This window comes from Cnephaeus nilssonii, assembly GCF_951640355.1.
Source record: "Cnephaeus nilssonii genome assembly, chromosome: 10".
In the NCBI taxonomy this organism is placed as follows: Eukaryota; Metazoa; Chordata; class Mammalia; order Chiroptera; family Vespertilionidae; genus Cnephaeus; species Cnephaeus nilssonii.
The window spans coordinates 22,340,161-22,361,882 of record NC_137081.1 but is presented as its reverse complement, the minus strand read 5'-3'; the positions used below and the strand labels follow the sequence as shown (position 1 = coordinate 22,361,882).

The window sequence follows — 21,722 nt, the reverse complement described above, 5'->3', positions numbered from 1 at the left end:
CGTGCTTAGAGGACCTGTTCTGTGCCTCCTCCAGCCATGTCCTGTCCTTGAGGTAAGGAGTCTGTGCTCAGGGGGATATGCCTCCCTGAGCCTGAGCCTACTCCTTCCAGTCCCTGCTGGACAGTCAGGACCTTGCAGCCCCTGCCTAAATGGCACCGAGCCTGCTCTGGCCTCTCCATCCAGCTTGTGTGCCCACCCCTTATGGAGGGGCATGGCGGTGGGAGACAGACACACAGGCTGGGACGTCCACATTCCTGCTATGCGGCCCCTTGCTGTGCAGGAAGCAGCAGGGGATGTGGAAGAGAAGGGGTGGGCTACACACCCCCAACTGCTTGCTAGCCCCAGACCCTATACATGTTGGGGCGGGGGGCGGGTGCTAAGACACCATTGGAGACTGGGGTTCTGAGTGCAGAGAGGTCCTTACCAGAGGAAGGCAACGACGCCCACGGGCCTGTGGGGGAAGGAGAGAGGGTCGGTGAGAGGACAGCCCACCTCCCAACAGAAGCGAGCCGTTCTCGGCTACCAAGAATCTAGCCAGAAGCGTCCTCCCTGTGAACACTGTTTGGACAAATGGATAATGCAAGGATGCCTCCTTCAGGGAAGACTCTGCACTCAAAGGTCCAGACATCCCTGGAGGAGTGAAGGGTCATGGCAGGGCCAGCCCAGGAAGCCATGAGAAGTCTGGGAACCAAGGGATGGTGCCTGCCTCACTGGAGGGGTGGAGTGGGGGGAGGCAAGGTGGCTGTAGACGGGGTGGCTGACCACCCAGGGGAGATAAGGAACCAAGGACAGACAGGCCCGAGGCCTTGAGTGCCTGGGTCAACCCTGATTGATGAGGGGTAGGTAGCTATGTGCCCTAATTGATGAGGGGTAGGTAGCTATGTGGGCAAGGGACCTGTGAGCAATGCCACCATCGACTGTCAGAGAAGGAACCTGGGCTTAGTAAAGCTCCTCTCTGCCAGTGAGCACCTCCCCAGACCTGAGGGCAGCTGCCCTGGCCCACCCCAGCCGCTCAGGATGCCAATGTTACCAGATGTCAGTGACTCCAGATACAGGGGTCTGGTTGACAATCTCGGGCGCCACGAACTCAGGAGTGCCGTATTGGCAGTACTGGGGCTCTCCCGGAGTCACCTCCTGGGCGTTCCCAAAGTCACAGATCCTCACCTGCTCTTCACCCTCTGCACCATCCCACACCAGCAGGTTCTCAGGCTGCAGGACACGGGGCAAGGTGTGAGAGCTGAGTGAAAAGGGGAGGACACCCCGCTGCCTGGCTCCCACGGGGCTGCCTGCTCCCCACCCCCACCTGCACCTCACCTTGACATCCAGGTGCAGCACATGGTTCTGGTGCAGATAGCATATTCCCTCGAGCACCTGTAGCATGTAGGCCCGGATCTGTGGAGACAGGTGACCCAGAGTCCGTGGGGAAAGGGTGGGGCATCATGTTTGATCACCACCAGGGCTGTGGCCAGAGGTCAGGCGTGCCTGCTAGGTGGTCTTCAGGTGGCTGGTGGAGGGGACTGGAACATAGGTTGGGTTGCTGAGACCCAGGGCCTCCATGTACAGCTACACAGTCAGGCACACCACAATTACAGAAGGAAGTCGTTTACATGATGACAAATAGAATTGTGCAGTGCACAACTTGCACGCGCCCCATGCCAGGACAGAGTGAGGCTGCATGGAGTCCAGGTGGAGCTCGTGCTGGGAGGAGTGTCTGAGGAATGTTGACGGGAGGAAGACTGGGAAACACAGTAGGGACAGGGTGGGTCTGCTGAGATTTGCAAGTCCCGGGTGGGGGCCTGGTCTGATGCAGGAAAAGGGGTCTGCTGCCCGCCTGCCAGTGCTCTCCAGGACCACCCCCGGCCTCTTCATGGGCACAGATGGCATGTCCAGGACCCACCCCTCAGCTCTCAGAGTTCAGGTGGGTGAACGCTAGTGCCCAACCTGACCCCTGCCACCCACTGCCCTCACCTCAGACTCACACACGGTGGGCTTCCTAGCCATTCGCTCCAGCAGCTCCTCCGTGCAGCTGTGTCCTGGATCAAGGAGAACAGTGACCAATGCCAACTGCCCAGCCCTCCCTGGGCAGTGCCCCCACTCCCAGAGCTCAAGTCAGATCCCAGCTCAGCGCAGGCTTCTCCTTTCCCTTAAAGCACATCTGGTACCGTTAGCCACTGCGTCTTCACTCTTCCGCCTGTCACCTGGGTGCACAGATGGGACAACCCTGCTTGAACTCTCACTTGCTGTGGGATCTCAGGCAAGTCACCTAACCTCTCTGAGCCTACACTCCCTCAGGAGTAAAATGAGGATAACACCTCCTCCTGCCCACCCTGTGAGGTATTTGTAGGGATCAAGTTGGAGCAGAATTTTGTTGACTGTAGATGAGACTTCTTGACTATTAGAGAATGACCTAGAAGGTCCATGACACATAATAATCAGCCATTTTGCCGAGGTTTGGGTTCTAACAGTGCAGACTGACAGCCTGGTGTGAAGGACATGGTCACCCTGCTTGTGAGAGTGATAAGCCAACCACCCAGCATCCTTACCATAGTGTGCCTTTGTTTAACAAACTCTCTTACAAAGCTAAAACCCATTCTTTATGGTAACGGCCTCCTAATAAAGCCAAGGATTGGTGCTCATCTGAAATGGGGTCACTTCAAATGTTCAGATGTACTGTACTGCATTTCGTGATAAAAATCACATGCCTTTTCCTAGCTGTGTGACTTCTAGTGAGTTAACCTCTCCTTACCTCAGTTTCATCATCTGTAAAATGGGGATAATAAAATTCCACGAAATAAGTAGGTATATATGAAGATTAAATAAAACTCTTAGACCACTGTGGCACACATTAAGTCCTATGTACATTTAAGCCAAAAAGGGGGGGGGGGGCAGAAAATGTTGGTTTTTAAATACTTCCACTCTATGAAGTATTTATAAGATGCCTTCAGAACTCCCAATTGTCAACGGGCAAGTTTTGTAAAGGTAGTCAGCCCCTCCCAACTGTCAATGGGGCCACTTTGTTAAGTGTGAAACATGTTACTAATTGGTTGTTACAAGGACCGGTCATTCAGGCCAGGTATCCCCTAGGCACCCAGCCTGTCCCAGGATACAGCTCGGTGACAATGACCAGCCCCCGACGCCTCTCGAAGGCCTCATGGAAGTAGAGGACACAGTCGTGCTGGAGCCGGGCTAGTAGCCGAGCCTCCCGCCATGCTGATGCCTTTGGCTTGGCCTGGCTGGGGATGAACTTGGCTGCAAACTCCAGGCCAGAGCTACGCTCCACCACACGCCGCAGGTAGGAGAAGGCACCCCTGGGTGATGACAGACGGAGAGGATGGGATTCAGGCATTGCTGCAACACCGACTCTCCACACCTCCCGGCCACAGACCCAGCCTTTCTTCGCCCCCAGACACCACACCCCACAGCTCGCCCACACCTGCCGATCTCCTGGTGGATGTCATAAAAGTCGCTGAGTCTCTTTCCTCGCTGTTCCTCGTCTTCCCGGGCCCCATCTACCTCCATAGCTGTCTGAGCTGGAGAAGAGAGGCCTGGTGTTAGATGGGAAGGGCAAGAGAGGAATGAGGGCAGAGACTGAGACAGGCAGGGTAGATGGAGAAGACAGAAGAGGAGCAAGAATGTTGGAAGCCCGAGTGGGGTGCCGGGGCTGGAAGATGTGGGAGCCAAGGAGCGCAAGGCCGGATGAGTGACTCCTGGACAGGGGCTCATATGGATCCCTGGGGGTGAGCACTTTGCCCTGAGCTCCAGCCCACCTGAACGCACAGCCAACTCTGCTTTGCAGAAGACTTCTCCAGCCAGGTTCCGGGCAGTGCAGGTGTAGACACCTCCGTCCTGGGCGCCCGTGCTGAGCACCACCAGGGAGCACTCGTTCTCCTCGTACACGAAGCTCACGTGGCTGCTCTCAGTCAGCAGCACCTCATCCTGCAGAGTTGGCCGTCACCTCCAGCCTGGGCCTGGCTTCACCTCCACCTGGGACCCAGCTTTACCTCCATGCCACAGACCCAGTCTCACCCCTATCTCAGGGCCAGGAACCCCTTCTACCCCAATTAGTACCCCAGTTCCTCACACGCCCACCAGCATCACTCAGCACCTCTGGGTCCCACTTCCTTCTAAAACGTACCCCTCCTCCTAAGGCTGCCTGGACCCCTCCCACACTCCCAGGAAACCCCTCCTTCTTCCTCCCAGGCTCCTGGCCAGCCCCAGGCTAGGCCTCCCCTGAGGCCACCGCGTCACCCTCTGACCTTGTACCACATGATGTCCGGCAGTGGTTTCCCCTCAACCACCACAGCGAAGCGAGCGGTTTCCCCAGCCCCCACCTCCACGTCCTCCATGATGGACTCAAACCGAGGGGCCTCTGAAACACAGGAGGTGGGAGTGGAAAAGGGAGAGGGACAGAATGTTGGGGTCACATGGGCCTGCCTCCTCAGCTCCTCTCCAAGCCCTTCCTCAGCAACTGAGGAAGAGGCCCTGGCCACCCAGAGCTCCCCCCTCCTCCCACCTCCCCCTTTTTCTCCCCCCATACACACACACTTCCCCAGACCCCAGCACCTCACCACTGGGGCTCTCAAACTCCCAGCTTGGACCAACTGCTCTCCCTGTAAATCCATACGTGATGTCCCTCAAATCTCAGAAAACCTAAGCCAGAGGGGGCAGGCTTGCTTTGTTTGACCCTCAGTGTTCATCTGCCAGCTTTGAAATGAGATTTTCACACACAAAAGAAATCTGGATTTCCTGTCTCTCTTGACAAATCAGGGCTGGCCATCCTGAGCCTCTTCCTTCCCTGCATTAATGGGCTGGCGTGGAGTGGCTCAATGCTGCCCCCTGTGGGCGATCGCCCTGTGCACAGTCCCATTGAGGTTCTCAGACTTTATTGTTCTGAGCTCTGAAGTCCGCTGAGCCTGTGACCCTGAATCAAGTTCACGATGGCATTGCCTCTGCCTTGACGCTTTCTCTCTCTGAATCTTGTTTAAGTGCTTAAGGGGCCCTCTGCCATCTTGGAGATGGTAAGAACAAACTGGAGCCGAATCTCAGCTTAGCTCTCTCACATGTGACCGTGGTTTTATTCTCTACACATATCATGTGATCGTGTTATTTCCTTATGAAGTGGCTTCTAATTCTCGTGATGGAATTAAATACATATTCCAGTGTGCTTTGCAGAGGAGCCTGTAACTTCCTGGTGCCTCTTCCTGAGCATGGTTGAGGAGCTACGCTGTAAGGAGAGTGGAGTGGTCAGGCCCTGGGGAAGAGCAGGGCCACTGGGCAGGGACCCCCACCATCACAGCACACTGCTTGGTTTTATATAGATAAAAGGGAAGGGCATCCTGGGAGTGGGGAAGATCTAGAGTGAGGCGGATGTGGAGGAAAGGGGAGGACAGGGGCCATTCCACTTGCCCTGCCTAGGGCGGGGGGTGGGGCACAGTGGGAGAGCGTGTAGATCCAAGCCCCAGGCCTGTTCTAGCCCTGGTTGGCTGGAACACAGTCTCCGTGTCACTGTCCCAGCCAGGCCAGGCTGAGGGGTGGGTGGCCAGGGCCTCTCCCTATATCTGGAAAGAAAGATGAGCCCTGCAGATGGTACTATCAAGGAGCAAAGCGGTGATTGAGGAGAAATTGTCAGGGGATGGGGTGGGGGAAACTGGGCAAGGAAAAGACATGTAAAAGAGAGATCTGGAGCCCAGATGATCTGTGGCCTCACCCCATCCACCGTCCACAGGGGGGCAATGGGGCTTCCCCATCTTCTCACACTCGCTCCTGCCACTTCTCTTCCACTTTAAAGATGCTCTCCCTCCCCTCTAGGAATCTGGCTTCTAGTGGGAGGGGAGGATGTGGGGGTGAGAGGGTAGGCTCTATGAAGGTCAAAGCAGCACTAGGTGCATCAAATGAACTTGAACAATTTTTTAAAAGCACCAGAAAATGCACATTTCCCCACAATAAGCTTGCCTGTGCTAACTACAATGTCACTTTCTTTGCATTTGGTTGGAATTGTATCTACTCAGCAGGTAACACTATTTAGCTGGCGCTGGTCCGAAATCCTGAGTGGCAGTTACATATGTCTAGAGTTAATTAACAAACTGGAACACAAGGCAATTACTACTTAATGCATGCTGGGGGTTGAGAGACAACGTCTTTGATGGAGAAATTACAAAAAAAAAAAAAAAAAGTCCTCACAGCAAAGACTGGGAGGCTCTGTCCGACAAGTTGAGCAAAGGGCAGCCAGGATCCGGGAGCTGAGAGTCTCGTGATAAGATGCACTCCCTTGTTTTTTTCTTTTTTTAAATTGATTTTGTCTCCCTATGCTTGTTACACTTGAGGTATTATTTCCTGCTGTGTTTAACACAGGAACTAGGAGCACCCTCTGGCTTTGGAATTGGGTATTAGAACTTGAATCCTAGTTCCCGGTCTTATTAGGTTGTGTGACTTTGAGCCTGTTATTTAACACTCTCTGAGCCTCAGTTTCCCCATCTGTAAAATAGGGATAACAACCAACCCCCCCATCTCACAGGGTTGATGTAAATATTAAATGAGGAGTTACATGTGAGATGCTTAGCACTAAGCCTGATACATTCTAGGTGCTTAACAAATATCTTATTAGTACTATTACTATTAGTGGTAGTAGTACTGGTATTAGTATGGCCATCAGATGGGCAGGCTGAGAGGGAAGACCTAGGACTGGCCAATGGGTGTGTGCACCTGGGGGTTGGAGGAGAGGGCTATGGGCCTCAGAGGGAGGAGAGGGAAGGGGGTCTGCTATCACCTACCTGCCAGTTCCAGTGTGACCGAACAGGCCTGTGTGCCATGACGGTTGCGGGCAGTGCAGGTGATGGGCCCCATGTCCCGGCGGCTAACCCGGCAGATCCGAAGACAGTACTGGTCGTCATCTGGCTGACTCAACTCGTACACACCTGCCCGCGCCTCTAGGAGGGCCCCTCGGCAGCTGAGGGACACGTGAGAGGGAGATCACCCAGGATCCCGCCACAGGAGGTCAGGCTAGGATGGCCGGAACTGGACTGCCACTTGTGGGAATGGGGCATGCAAGGCAGGGCCCCACCTCCTCCAGACGACCTGGGCCTCCACGTGGTTGAAGGTGACGGTGACACTGGCAGGCTGTCCCTCCACCACATACACGATGTCTGGCTTGTCCAGCACAGCGGGGGCCTCCTCCAGGGGCGGGCCTGGGAGGAGGAGATCCTTAGGGCCCACTGTGAGCTAACCCTAACCCTCCCCATCGCCCTGTGAGCTCTAACCCTCCCCATCGCCCTGTGAGCTCCATTTTTACAGATGAGGAAGCTGAGGCTCGGAGAGGGTTAGCACTTTGTCTAGGACCCGCAGAACTGGGACTGCACTCCCAGCTTGTCTGACTCTAGAGCCTCAGCCTCGCCCACAGTGAGTGCTGCTTTCAGGAGTGAGAAGGAAGCACTTTGACGGTCAAGGTTGCACCCAGCCACACTGTTCCTGTCAGAGCTCTAATGTCCAGACCAGCCCTTGAGCTCCCACTGTGGGGACCCAGTTCCCCAGCCCAACAGTACCCACCCCCGCTCCATAAGCACACCCAGGCTCACCTCGCTCCAGCAGCTGCACAGGCTCAGAAGGGGGTGATGGTTTGCTGCTGCTCTTGATGGTGGCACTGAGGACCCGGAAAATGTGCTGAACCCCCTTACGCAGCCCTGTGGCTGACCATCCAGGCTCCCGCAGGCCCGTGGCCAGCGCTGTCCACTGGCCTGAGCCCAGCACCTGGTGCTGCACGGTGTAGGTCAGGGCGTCCGGGTCTGATGGGGAGGCAGCTGTCAGAGACGGGCATGGCTGGGGCATCCCCCACTCCACCCCCACTCAGTTCTTCAGGACCCAGGAACTCATCATTACTCTGCTCTGAGGACCTGCCTCAGTGTCTCCTGTTGCTTCTAACTGCTCTCCATCTGCTCTTGCCCAACCACTGGCCTAGCCAGGCTAAGAGCCAACAAAGTGCCAGGCATGGGGTCCAGTTACAGGCATGGAGAGAGCTTGCCTTGTATCCCAATTCCTTGTTACTATCTGAGGTGGGGAAACTGAGGCAGAGAGTAGGAAGAGGTCACGGACAGGGAAGAAGAGCATATTCCCGGGAGCATGACCCACGCACCCAATCCCTCTGAGAAAGAGACGGGAATATGGTGGCTCCCTTTGTCCCCTCCTGACCCGGAGCTCCATCCACCATGCAGAGGAGGCAGTCAAGGTTGCTCCTAGCCGTGCTCCCAGCACTCCGTCCACTCCCCACCCCGTATGCTTCCCTGGGCCTTGCCCTCCCGTCCTGGCTCTCTTGGCATTCTTGCCCGAGCCTGCCCTGCCATGCCCCATCCCCACCACTCAGGCCTGTGTGGCTCTGACCCACCGATGGCCATGTCCAAACTCCTGGGGGGGTTCCATGTGAGGGTGATCATCCTCCCAGTCACAGCCACCACTTGTGGGGCACCATCTGGGGGGCCTGGAACCACATCTGAAAGCCAAAGGTCAAGCATCCGCTGGGGCCTTTAGGTCCCAGTGGCTCCACAGGATCACCAGGCCTCAGGGGAGTGGGCTGGGGGCAGGGACGAGGCCAGACAGTTCCCCAAGGGATTGAAGGAAGAGAGCAGGTGCAAAAGCCCCCCCGCTTCACCAGCCCCCTGGGTAGGCCAGAGGCTAGGCTGTGCATGTAGCTGGCCGGGAGGGTGCCTGTCTCACCTGTGACATAGAGGTGGGCATAGCAGGCAGCTTTGCCCAGCTTGTTGGCGATGACACTCTTGTAGACACCAGCATGCTGAGGTCCCACAGCGGGGAACACCAATCGATGGACATCCCTGTCTGGGGGGGCAGGGAGGGACAGTGACACTGGGCCTGAGCGAGGAGAATACTTGGAGGGGTGTGCCCATGCCACCCTAGACCTGGCCCTTAACCCCCACCCACTCAGGGAGGAGAGGAGAGAGAAGGAATAGGCAGACAAGCAAGAAGTGTGTCCATCGTGTGGCAAACCCTAGGTCCAGACTGCCAAGTCAACACCTGCAGCCCTGGCCCGTCTTGTCTGTCCCTCCACACTTCCGGCCCCGCAGCTTCTCACCTTCCTCCCACACCATCCACCAACGGTTGACTGCCCCTCTTCTTCGCACCGCTGGGGAGGGTGTCACACCTCTGTGTCAAAGTTCTATCAAGGCTTTGTTCCAAGGGCCCTTCCCATGGCCGCTGGTGGCCCCAGGGCCAGCACAGAGCCCCTGAGAGCACCCCACTAGTGCAGCCCACACTCCACCTACAGCACTGCGTGTTGCGTCTCAACCTGGAAACCTTAAAGGCACCTACTGCACAGGTACCTACTGACAGCAGCCAAAGCACTCAGACTAAACTCCCACCTGGCCACGTCCCCTGCTAGTCCTCCACCATCTGACCCTGACCAGCCAGCAGGTCCCTGAACAAGCCATAGGGGCTCCATCTTCAGGTCTTTGCTCACAAAATTCCCCCCTTCTGGAACATTCTTCTCTTACTAAGGCCTCCGTCTCCTTCAAGACATAGTTCAAGTGAGTGCCCGCCTGGGAAACCTCCTGTGCCATGACTGGGGGCCCCACTCTGCACCCCCATCCCTTCTCCCCTCCCCAGGACCTCCAGCAGAACCCACTACCTTGCATGCAGTAAGTGCCAAATATATGTATTATATTATAAACTCCAATAAGAGTGTTCTGCTATGCCAGCTATTTGACATACATTTTCTACCCCCATAATCCTTTCAACAACCCTGCAAAATTATCCTCATTTTGCCAATGAGGTCAGAGACATTAATGGACTTGTCCAAGGTCACACAGCTAATAAATGATGGAGCAATGGCTTGAACTTGGTTCCCTCTGAATTCAAAGCTCTGTGCCTACACCATGTTCCCGGAGTGATGATAAGGGAGCTGTCTCCAGCAGGGACAGGAAGAGGAAGAGGCCTACACTATCCTCATTCATATAAGGGCTATCCCCAAATACCCCTCCCTCCTCTTAGTGGTTATCTCCCCTGGAGCAGTCACCCATTTATCTCTACTGAGACTATTTATAAAGGAAGAGAAACCAAGGGCCGCCACTGACCCCAGATACAAACAGAAGAGACGCCAGCTCAGATCCTGAGACAGACACCCACTCAGGGCCTCAAGCAGACGGAGAGATAGGAAGCCTGTGGGCTGAGCAGACAACTGCTGTGGCGGGGGGGGGGGGGGGGGGGGCAGAGGGGAAGGACCTCGGTGGTGGCACTGGAAATGGACACGGCCGACAGGGAGCATCCTGGTTAGGAGCTGGGAGCCAGAGTCAGATGGTCCTTGCCTGCCTCTGAGCAAGTCCTTGACCCTCCATAAGCCCCAGTTTCCCCATCTTTAAACAGGAATAATAGTACCTGCCTCACAGGCCCGTGGTGAGATCACCCATGCCAGGCCTTTAGCACTCAGAGCCCGGCACACGTGAGGCGCTGAGTTTTGCCACTCTGCCGCTGTGAAGGGGAGGCCATCGCGTGGCACAGGGTGGCACTATCGGATGGAGGCAGGTGGCCCTTGCCACTGGAGACTCTGATTCCTTCGAGGGTGGAACTGAGATAGTCCCATGGGAAACACCCCAGGCTGCGAGGACACGGTCCCAAACACACCCCTCTGTTTTCCTCCAGTTCCTTCTTTACTTGCGATTCATCAATAGCCTTGGCCAAGCATCCTCTCGGTGCCAGACACTGGCCACGTGGGCCTTTTCACTGAAATTTCTCTGCTTTGCTAATGAGAATGACAATGGTGGCAAAACCAGCAGCAATAATCATAAGACATGACACGTGCTGACCACTTGCTATTTGCCAGGCCCTGCTCTAAGTGTTCTATATGGACTTGCCGATCTAATTCTCTAACAAACCGATTACAGATGAGGAAACTGAGGCACAGAGTGGTTCTGTAACCTGCCCACGATCAGTCGCAGGCTGTCTAGTAAGCTCCTAGGGAGCTACTGAGGCCCAAAGTAGTGACTCAGCAAGATGGGTGCTGTGTGGGCTCAAGGAAGGAGGCGACCTCATACCACTAGACGCCTCATCCCTGGCTAGGCTCGAAAAGGAAGGCCCGAGGGTGAACACGGCGGAGGGCACCGCAAGCAGAGAGGATGCTGGAGGGGACACTCCCCAGGGCCCCTCCCCTGGGCACGTACACTGCATCATGCGCCGGTCATCACTGCTCTGGATACGGTGGCCATTGTGGAACCAGCTGATGGTGGGGTAGGGCAGGCCGGTCACCTGGCACTCCAGCATGGCCTCCTTGGCCAGTCCCACTTCCAGGTCCTGCAGTGGCCGCAGGAAGTCGGGCATGGACAGCCGCTCCAGCTCGCCGTGCTCCGGCTCCTCAGGGATGGATGGCATCTTCTCCAGCTTCGAGCTGCAAAAATCACAAAGCTGCCCAGGGTCCCAGAGCTTCGCCTCCTGTCACAGGCGGGGCCGGGGCCCCACAGCGGCAGCCCTGGCAGCTCCGGCGCCAGGCAGTACCTGGGGCCCGAGGCAGCGGTCCGAGGCTCCTCCACGTAGAGCTGGGCTGAGCAGTGGGCCTGGCCGTGGGTGTTGGTGGCACTGACTGCGTAGAGCCCCTCGTCCTCGCTGCCCACATGGGCAATGTGCAGCGAGTGCAGCCCCCCATCCTGCCGCAGACGCAAGTTCTCACTCTCCTCCACGGCGCGGCCTGGGGGGAGGGAGGCGGAATGCACAGCAGACTCAGAGAGGGGTCCTGCTCTCTGGCCCTTGGGGGATCCCCCCAACATCTGCAGGGTGGAGGGCCATACCGAAATGAGTCCAGGTCACGGAGGGGGATGGGGTGCCACTGATCTTGCAGTCGAAGCGGGCCGTGCGGCCTTCCAGCACCTCCAAATCCTCCAGCAGCCGCGTGAACAAGGGCGCCAGTGAGGGCCGCACCGTCAGCCGGGCGCTGCAGGTCAGCTCATCTGCAGGAGGGATGGGCACTGGGGCAACAAAGGCCACGGAACCCCAGGCACCCCGACCCACAGGCCCCCTGCCTGGGCCAGGAGCTGGAACCCAGCAAGGTCCGTAGGCACCGGAAGAGGCACTGGGCCTTCTCAGGAAGGTGGAGGCCGGCAAGGGTGGCAGAGGCTGCTATGGTGGCTAGGGATACGATGGGTGTCCAGGGCCCCAGCCCGGCTCTCCCATCCTCAGCTCAACTTGCCCACCCAGGGTGATGCTCAGCTCAGCAATGAGGCCTAGAAGGCAAGCCCGTTTCCTCCCCTGCACCCCCTTTCCCTCCCCTTGGAATTCTCCTCTGCACCTGGGTTGTGCCCATACTTCCTCCCACCAGCCCAGACATAAAGCACATGCCCCTTTGCCCCACTCCACTGCCCCCACAGACAATCTTCTGGGGGAAGCGACAGCACCTGACGCAGACCAAGGTCCCTCCAGTGTCACCTTAGGTGCTCATTACCACAACCGGGCGAGGCATTGTCTCCACTCCTCAGACGAGGATGGGGACCAGGTCAGAGAAGTCATTCATAATACTAATGGCTGACATTTATTAGGTGGCACCCTTCGCCAGGCGCTGTGCTTTGTTCTTTACATTCATTATCTCATTAATCCTACCGATCCCCGAGCTAGGCATTATCATGATCCCTTTTTTTACAGATGAACAGTCTGAGCTCAGAGAGATGAAGTGACTTGTCCAAAGTCAGGTGGCTGCTATGCGACAGGGCAGGAACTGGAACCCACATCCAGGTTTGTCTGCCACACCTCAGCAGATGGGCTCCTACAGGAACTGCAGCCGGCACTGACACGGGAGGCCCTTCCGGCCAGGTGCTGCTCTAGGTGCTACTCCAAGTGCGTTCACTGAGGCAGGTGTATCGCACCCTCTCCCACCCACCACTCTTCCCCCAGAAGACAGAATCCATCTCATTCTGCACCCAACTCCTTCCCCTCCAGGCCCCTCCCTCCAGCTCTTGGGGGTCCAAGGCAGCCCCGGGGCCCAAGCGGGCAGTTACCTTTGGCCGTGCTCAGCTTGCAGGTGTAGACGCCACTGTCGTCCTCATGCACGGAGGTGAGCAGCAGCTTGCATTTCCGACCATCGAAATGCATCTTGCATTTGAGCAGCGCGGGCTGCAGCAGGCGGCCACGGCACAGCCAGTCCACCTCCACGTCCGCAGGACCCGCCACCAGGCACTCAAACAGCGCCATTTCCCCGGCCCCCACGTCCACGTCCTGCAGGGGGGCCAGCACGGCCAGGGACCGGCTCTCAGGGTGTGCTGGGGGAGCGGCCACGGGGAGTAGGCACACAGGGAGCGGAGACACGGGGTGAGGGAGACACACACGCACACAGAGAGAGACAGACAGACACAGAGAGAGAGATGCATTTTGTTCCTTTGGAGACAGAGGGAAAGCCCACCCTCCTGGCTGGCCGGGACCGTGAGGAGGTCTCAGGCCTGGCTTCAGGACAGCGACCCCAGCTGGGCCAGGGAGGGGGGACTCGGGAAGCAGCAGGAATCAAGGACAGCGAAACTGAGGGCCATGTATGGGCAGAGACGGCGGCGGAAAAAAATACCACACAGCACACCAGCTGGGTACAAACTGGACTTTATTTGAACTAAGAAACAGGTACTTCTGAATATCTCCACACCCTCTACAGGAGGCCCCTACTCCTGTGTCAAGTCTGGCTAACTCCCTCACTCCCGGGCAGAGCCTCCCGGACTCTGACAGTGAAAGGGGGAGCCCCAAGTGGGCCCTACACCTGCCCACAGCCAGGACTCAGCCAGGCCTCCTCATCAGCGCAGGGCCGGGGCCTCTGGCTTTTGGCCTCCTGTGAATAGTGTTGTACCACTGAAAACCCGTTTCTGGAACGGTCAGTGCTCTGCCCCCACTTCATGAGCTCCTTGTCCACAGCCCTGACCCCTCTGGGCCCTCCACCTGGCAGGTGCTATGCCCTGTCTCTCCCCTCCGCTTTATCCCATGCCAGCTTGGAGGCATCCTTTCCTGACTGTCACAGACACACAGACAGACAAACGGATAGACAGACGGGGCCTGTAGCAGTGGCAGCACATGCACTCACTGGGTGCTCCCCTGCAGGGAGAGACTGGGAAGGGGTCTTGATAGTCCTCATGGCCACCCCCTTCCTGGCACTCAGTCCATGTGGGGGCTCCCAGCCAGCCCAGTCATATGTCCACTTGGGGAGGGAGGGGTCCACTGGGGCCCAGGACTACCCCAGGATGCTGCACGGGGAAGGGAGGGGAGGGGAGGCTGGAACAGGGTCCAGGCCGGCAGGGTCTGTGGGCAGGAGGCAGTGAAACACAGCGAGGTCCGAGAGGTGCCTGAGACAGGGCGCAGCTCGGAGGGTAGCGGGGGGAGTGCAGTCGGCCCCCTGAGCTCACTCGCCTGTGTACAGACAAAAACCTCAGTCAGCAAGCGGCAGGTTAGTGCAGTACACGCACACGCACACGCACACACGAGCACGCACGCAGCCTGGCTAGGCCCCCAGCACAGACAGCTGCCTCTCCAACTGCCAGGCAGCACTGCCACGGTCAGCTCTCCCAAGCGCAGCCCTGGGGTGGGGGGCAGGCAGCCAGCCAGAGGCCGGGGCCCTGGGTTATCTGGGCAGGTAGAGGCCCTGGGCAACCAGGGGAGAGGCATTCACAGTTACCAGGAGCACCCCAAAACCTGAGAGATGTTGGGTAGAATTCCAGAGAGAGAGAAGCACTGAGACATGGGTTAGCACAGAGAAGCAGGGCAGACCAGACCCTGAAGGGGCAGGCGCAGGCCAGGGAATGGGGCCAGGCTGTGGGATGGGGGTCGGGGGTGGATATGGAAGAATTCAGAGTCTGAGGAGGAGGCGACCCCAGGAACAGGAGGCACAGGGTCCGGTAACTGAGGCAGGCAGGGTCCATTGGGGCAACCATGACTGTGAGGGTCTGGGCTCCTGCAGGGTCTGGAGATCCTGGAAGCTCTCAGAGCTGGCCTCTGCCAGAAAGGGGGGACGGTGGCTGAGTGCAGAGCTGAGGAGGGGTTCCCAGCCCTGAGTTGGCCACAGGGAAAGGGGAGGTGAAAGGAGAGGCAAATGGCCAGTCCTTGGGAAGAAAAGCACAGCCCCCCAGGCCGGCTGGCTAGGGCCTGCCATCCCCGATGCCTGAAAGGCCTCCTACCCTTAGGCCCGACTCCGAGACCCAGCCCTCTCCACATTTCACAGCTCTGCTCACCCCGGGTCCCGGCGATGCTCCATGCCCAATCACCCCAAGGGCCCCTCCGAACGGGTCCAATTATCAGACATTCCCCACTGCCACCCCCAGCCACAACAGATTCTGCACAGCAATGAGATGGGTAATAGGAGAGAGGGGAGTGGGTGTGTGTGGGGGCGAGCCTGGGAAGGGCAAGGTGACAAAGACGTAGAAGCGTGTAAGGAGAGGATGGCTGGTCGCAGGAAGCAAGGTCTCTGGCCGGCATCAGGGGCAGGTATGCCTGAGCACGGGGAAGGCAGTACTGGGTAGTAAGCTGACCGCTGGGCAAGTTGCCATGTGGCCTGGGCAAGTCACTTCCCCTCTTTGGACCTCAGTTTCCTCAGCCACAATGTGAGCAGCTAAACTTGGGGCTCTCAGAGGCCCTTTCAGTTCTGGCATCCCATAACTGAGGCTACGTGAGCATTGGCAATTGGGCAGGAACGAGGCCGGGGCCAGGTGGGGGGGGAGGGGGTTCATGGGGAGTGGGATGGACTCACCTCGGACCTCCAGGCGGGCCTCGCACTGCCGAGCGCCATACTCGTTAACTGCTTTGCAAGTGTAGAAGCCAGCGTCACCCCGCTCAGCGGCCAGGATCCGCAGCCGGCACAGCCCACCCTCGGCCTCCTCCGCGAAGCGCCGCTGGTCTGGGCGCACGGGCTGGCGGTTTCTCAGCCTGTCAGAGGGGCAAGAGCTCAGTCCCAGGGCCCAGGGTCCTCACCTGCACACGAGGAAGTGGGGGCACAGAGCCAAGCTGGCCTCTCCTCCCTCTTCGTCATTTGTCCCCTCCCCAGATCTGTCCCACTGACCACGGGCCCCCCTGGGTTACAGACAGGTTTTCACCCTGACTCCGCATCCCACCTCCACCAGGAACTTCCAGATCACGTCTGCCCACCTGGATCTCTCCTTTCTAGGAACTTAACTGCACTTAGAGTGGCGCCATGCTATTCGGCTCGTAATAGCTCTTAAATTTCCTCATGTCTTATTTTCATTTCTTTATAATGAACAGGTAGCTTTCCCACTCCCCAAAAGGATTATGAAATAACTTACAATGTTAAGAAATCACACTGGGGACGAGACAATCAATTAAAAATGAAAGTAGAACCCAAACCAATAAAAACAATAACCTGAGCGAACTAATCCAAGCTCCAGGCACCTGGGATGTAGCACCACAGATGAGGCCCGAATTTAACTCTGGGCTCTGGCAGCTCAGAAACAAATGGTTCCACCTGGGCTCGGCACAGGGCTGGGCGCAGAGAAGGCCTCAAAAATCAGCCTGTGGTCAACGGACTGGGGGCGGGCAGCCTCCTCAGGGAGTGAGATGGCTGCAGGCTGTTCAGCCCGAGTGAACAAACTCCTCCTCCAGGAGGAAGCCCCCAGTGAGCCCTGAACCCAGGCAGGGACAGAGGCAGGGGCAGGTTGGGGGAGTGGTGCCACTGTACCTGGGGTGTGGCCCCCTACAGATCCAGGGGAAGTCCACAAAGGGCCCAGCCCCCTCTGCCCAGAGCCAGGTCTCGCAGGGCCAGGCCTGGGAGGGGGCAGCTGGCAGGTGGTCGTTAGCTGCTACTCACCAGGAGACCACTGGCTTGGGCTCCCCCTGCACACGGATGCTCATGGTAACATCTTGGCCTTCTCTTACGGACTGGTCCATAAGGGAGACCTGCAGGGAACCCCGAAGTGTCAGGGCCCAGCTTCAGCTCCTGCGGACTGGGGGATCTGGGACAGAAGCCTCTTCCACCCCAGTCTGACCTAGGCTGGCTCTCAGTTAATGGGGTCGAGCTCCAGGCTGTGCTGGAACCTGGAGTGGCCCCAAGAACAAGAGGCCACGCAAAGGAATGGAGGTACTCAGGAGGCTGAGGCTGGGCTCCGTGATCTGACCTTGAAGGTGGGGGGCGCCTTGGAGCCAGCATCTGAGGAGCGGCGGTTCTGGCTGGGACTGAGCTTCATGGTGGGGGGTTGGGGCCAGGTCTCCCCAGGCTCCGGGAACTCCTCTGGGGGGCTCAGGTACTCCTCGTCAGAGGTGATGGGGCTGCTGAAAGGGGATGTGGACCCACCTGGAGGAGAGACGGAGGAGAGACGGTGGCACACAGAGGGATGCCAGGAGAGGAAGGAGGGCAGAGAGACTGAGAGAGCTACACGGATCAGCCTGAGATCAAGGACCCGATAACGTCTGGAATGGGAGCCCAGGAGGTGAGACGGTTCCCGCAGGCTGGCCCAGCCCTGACCTCACTTCCCGGGGCTTGCTTGCTATATGACCTTGCCAGGTATTTCCTTCCCTGAGTCCCTGAATCCTGCCACAGACTCTCCTAATACTGACCCTGCTGATCCTCCTGAGCAGGGGAACCAGAGGGAATGGCCTGGGGCCAAGGATTCAGGCAGCAGAGGGGCCGCTCCTGGGCCTCGTGGGAGACGTGGAATTCCACTGGAGCCCGGAACCCACACATTCCTGGCACAGAATCGCAGGCTCCTAATGCAGGTGGTTCACGTCTCTGGACCCCGGGGTGGCACAACTAGGACACCCGTATCTTGGGTGAGCTGGGCCTAGTGCAGAGGAACACACACCTCAGACAAACCCCATCCTGACCTCAGTGCCAGGGCCAATGAGGTGGCACTGTCCAGCCCGCCCTTCCCCCTCTCCGTTCTCAGCTTCCTGCCCCAGATACCCCAGGAGCACCTGTTGGCCCCAGACCTAAAGCATGGGCCCCAAAACTCTCAGGAGATGGGAGAGCAGAGTTTGAGTCATCCACAAAGAAAGGCAGCTGGGGAAGAGGAGGGGGCACCAGTGTGTCTTTTGGGGGAGGGGTGTCTCCAGGGCCCTGACGCCCTCCCCTGCTACTGGCCAGGGGCCCAGCTTCACTGAGCTGGCTCCACGCCGACTGCCAAATACAGACATGAATCTGCCACAGCCCCCTGGCCCCTCCTCCTGGTTCCCCCACCCCAAGTCCCTGTGGCCCGGCCCCCCACAGGGCTGCACCCCAACTCACCTGGAGACTCTGCCACACAGACCCCAGCCTGAGCCTGTCCCAGAGGCTCTGCCCTGGCACCAGGCCTTTCCGCTGCCTGCCCACTACCCACCCCGCCAGGTTCCCCAGAGAGCAAGAGCCCAGCCTGCCCAGCCCCACTCACTCGCTGACCCTGCTGAGGCTCTGCACGAGGTCCTGGGGGAGGGGAAGGGGGAGGTGGGGGCTGGCCTGGTGGGGACAGGCTGGGTGGCAGGCAGGCAGCTGGCTGGAGAGGTGGTGCCTGCTGAGACCACAGGCAGCCTGGGCCTGGAGTGGAGGGGGAGGAGAGGGGAGGGGCAGAGTGCAGCGGCTGTATTTAGCCACCCTGCTCATTCCCAAGCAGCAGGATCTGCCTTTTCTCTCCTTACAGCTTCTGGACCCTGACAAGCACAAAGCCCCCTCAGTGGCGCCTCGATTCAAAGCGCCAAGGCCTTGGTCCCCGGGGGAAGATGGGGGTGGCACTGCATGCAGCATCCAAGACGCTTGCCCTGACCCACTCATTTCAACGAGTTCCACCAGAGGAGGTACTGAAGGCAAACAGCCGCTATGAGGCCCCTTGCTCTGACCAAACCAACGAGATTCCCAACAAGCCTCAAATACCACGAGCCAGGCCACAGCCTGTTTTCTCTGGTGCTGAGAATCAGGGGAACTCGGCTCCCAGAGAAGCCCCTCTCTGTCTGAGTGGGCCCAGAATCCCATCTCTGTCTCCCCATCCTGCCATGGCAGGTTTGGCCCAGCAGCCGCCACAGGACACTGGGCCTGCGCCCAACACTCTTCCTACGGGCGCTACCAGTTGGCAGTTGTCCCTCCCCTCATCAGCCCCACCAGGGCCAACGGTCAGCAGACAGGGGCTGCTTCCCCCAACAGCCCCTCACTACCAGCACCCATCTGTATGTGGGGTGAGGAAGGGGCTTGGAGACAGAGCAGGAGAGTAGGGGAGCTGTTGAGAGGTCACATGTCCTTCTCCCTCCTCCTATCACCCCTGCCCAGGGCCACATTCCCAAGCTATGACCTGTGTTTCCCATCATTGCCAGTGAAGAGAGGGGGGGGGAGGGACTGGCAGAAGAGGGGGCTCACCATTCAGGCTGGCTGTCTTGAGGTGGGGGTGGGGAAGGAAGTCAGAATGGTCACTTGGTGAGTATCTGCTCGGGGCTTGCCATTAGCTTATGCTGAGATCACAGGCATGGCCCCTGAAGGCAGGCACCCCTCCCCTCTGTGGATCCTGGTGACCTCTTGAGTCACCTCCAGGTTGGACAGCGCTGAGGCCACTGGCCCAGGGAGGGAGAGGAGAGATTAAAGCAGATGGGTCAAGTTTGCAGGGATCCTCAGAGCCCTCCAGTGGTGGCTAGGGGAACAGCACGTTGGGGAATTCAGTGGCCAAGCTAACCAGAGAGAGTCCTTCAAGCCCCTCAGAGAGGGGGCTGTCAGAGCAGCCTAGGCAGGAGGCTCAGGCTACAGAGGGGCCAGAACGGGGCCTCTCTGAAACAAGGCCATGGCCCCCACCCCTCGGTACTCCCAAAACTGTGTGGCCAAGGAGGCTGATCAGGGATCTCTGTCTCCAGGTCCCAGAGCCGCTACGGTTCCACACCCGGCTCTGGTACCGCCCCTTTTCATTGGCCCCTCCACCAAAACCACCTTTGTAGCCAGTCCCTACATCCCAGCTGTGCTCCACCCACAGGGCCCGCTCTCACTGGGGGAAACAATTACCCCAGCCAGGGAATGGGAAGCAGGTCCCCCCAAACCCAAGAAGCACAAACGCCCACCATGTAGGTGCTGCCCCTGCACACCCCACCACTGCAAAACACACTGACTCTGCATATGTCTGGCCTGTCAACACTGCTCCCAGGTCAGTCAAAGTACTGGCACTGGGGAGCCCACAAGTCAGGGTCACCTACGTGATAGGCGTCGCGTAAGGCCCTCTACCTCAGGGCTTCTCAGAATGGTCCTTGAACCACCCACAGAAGGACCACCTGGGAGCCTGTTTAAACTATAAATTCCTGGGCCTCCCTGGGCCCCGGGTCCGGGCGAGGCCGCGGGCCCCTGGAGCCGGGTGAGCCCTGGGCCCCGGGTCCGGGCGAGGCCGCGGGCCCCTGGATCCGGGTGAGCCCTGGGCCCCGGGTCCGGGCGAGGCCGCGGGCCCCTGGAGCCGGGTGAGCCCTGGGCCCCGGGTCCGGGCGAGGCCGCGGGCCCCTGGATCCGGGTGAGCCCTGGGCCCCGGGTCCGGGCGAGGCCGCGGGCCCCTGGATCCGGGTGAGCCCTGGGCCCCGGGTCCGGGCGAGGCCGCGGGCCCCTGGAGCCGGGTGAGCCCTGGGCCCCGGGTCCGGGCGAGGCCGCGGGCCCCTGGAGCCGGGTGTGCCCTGGGCCCCGGGTCCGGGCGAGGCCGCGGGCCCCTGGAGCCGGGTGAGCCCTGGGCCCCGGGTCCGGGCGAGGCCGCGGGCCCCTGGAGCCGGGTGAGCCCTGGGCCCCGGGTCCGGGCGAGGCCGCGGGCCCCTGGAGCCTGGTGAGCCCTGGGCCCCGGGTCCGGGCGAGGCCGCGGGCCCCTGGAGCCGGGTGAGCCCTGGGCCCCGGGTCCGGGCGAGGCCGCGGGCCCCTGGAGCCGGGTGAGCCCTGGGCCCCGGGTCCGGGCGAGGCCGCGGGCCCCTGGAGCCGGGTGAGCCCTGGGCCCCGGGTCCGGGCGAGGCCGCGGGCCCCTGGATCCGGGTGAGCCCTGGGCCCCGGGTCCGGGCGAGGCCGCGGGCCCCTGGAGCCGGGTGAGCCCTGGGCCCCGGGTCCGGGCGAGGCCGCGGGCCCCTGGATCCGGGTGAGCCCTGGGCCCCGGGTCCGGGCGAGGCCGCGGGCCCCTGGATCCGGGTGAGCCTGGCCCCGGGTCCAGGTGAGGCCGTGGGCCCCTGGATCCGGGTGAAGCAGTGCCCCTGGGTCCAGCCGAGACCAAACCAGAGGGAGTCGGACCTGCATTACCACCATTTGTCCACCATCCAGAGCTGAGGGGTCAGTGCCGACATGTACTCATAGGGAACCGGTGGACATTGATATTGGGTCTCAAAAGAACTGTTGGTCCAGAAAGAAACTCACTACAGACTGATTCATTTGCCTGTCAGCATAACTATTATTGCTCGTCGCACATTCAATTCTTATAAGTATATCTATAGTGACACATGATTTCGCTCATCTAGGGGAAATGATGAACAACATAGACTGATGAACAAGAACAGAACCAGAAACAAGGAGGCATCGATCGGACTATCGGGCCTCAGAGGGAGGATAGGGGAGGGTGGGGGAAGGGGGGAGAGATCAACCAAAGGTCTTGTGTGCATGCATATGAGCCTAACCAATGCTTAAGTTCAACAGAGGGTTGGGGCATCCAAGGGGAGGGGTGTGGGATGGGAATGGGGGGATGAGAACAAATATGTGACACCTTAATCAATAAAGAAATTTTAAAAAATAAATAAATAAATAAAGCAGAGGCCTACGCAACGGAAAAAAAAAAAAAATGAAAAAAAAATAAATTCCTGGGCCTCACTCTGAC

At 59.0% G+C, this 21,722-nt stretch overlaps 1 protein-coding gene across 9 annotated transcripts in view; it reads right to left on the bottom strand.

Moving 5' to 3' along the window:
* SPEG (striated muscle enriched protein kinase) overlaps positions 1-21,722 on the bottom strand; it is a gene marked incomplete at its 5' end in the record, with an annotated part of 49,927 nt that overhangs the window by 12,541 nt on the left and 15,664 nt on the right. For 4 of the 9 annotated variants that reach the window (XR_013814069.1, XM_079781950.1, XM_079781949.1 and 1 more), the window contains 20 exons: positions 425-451; positions 1,031-1,209; positions 1,315-1,392; positions 1,969-2,026; positions 3,108-3,308; positions 3,434-3,530; positions 3,768-3,936; positions 4,257-4,369; positions 6,771-6,946; positions 7,061-7,184; positions 7,572-7,778; positions 8,375-8,479; positions 8,704-8,823; positions 11,157-11,380; positions 11,488-11,677; positions 11,778-11,936; positions 12,978-13,238; positions 15,695-15,870; positions 16,766-16,854; positions 17,073-17,248. Coding sequence is in view for 7 of the 9 variants with exons in the window: in XM_079781950.1 (XP_079638076.1) it covers positions 425-451; positions 1,031-1,209; positions 1,315-1,392; positions 1,969-2,026; positions 3,108-3,308; positions 3,434-3,530; positions 3,768-3,936; positions 4,257-4,369; positions 6,771-6,946; positions 7,061-7,184; positions 7,572-7,778; positions 8,375-8,479; positions 8,704-8,823; positions 11,157-11,380; positions 11,488-11,677; positions 11,778-11,936; positions 12,978-13,238; positions 15,695-15,870; positions 16,766-16,854; positions 17,073-17,248 (2,929 nt within the window). Of the gene's footprint in view, positions 1-424; positions 452-1,030; positions 1,210-1,314; positions 1,393-1,968; positions 2,027-3,107; positions 3,309-3,433; positions 3,531-3,767; positions 3,937-4,256; positions 4,370-6,770; positions 6,947-7,060; positions 7,185-7,571; positions 7,779-8,374; positions 8,480-8,703; positions 8,824-11,156; positions 11,381-11,487; positions 11,678-11,777; positions 11,937-12,977; positions 13,239-13,593; positions 14,362-15,694; positions 15,871-16,765; positions 16,855-17,072; positions 17,249-17,511; positions 17,710-18,178; positions 18,244-21,722 lie in introns of those variants that run through there. The other 5 variants (XM_079781952.1, XM_079781951.1, XM_079781954.1 and 2 more) reach the window with 5 other exon arrangements.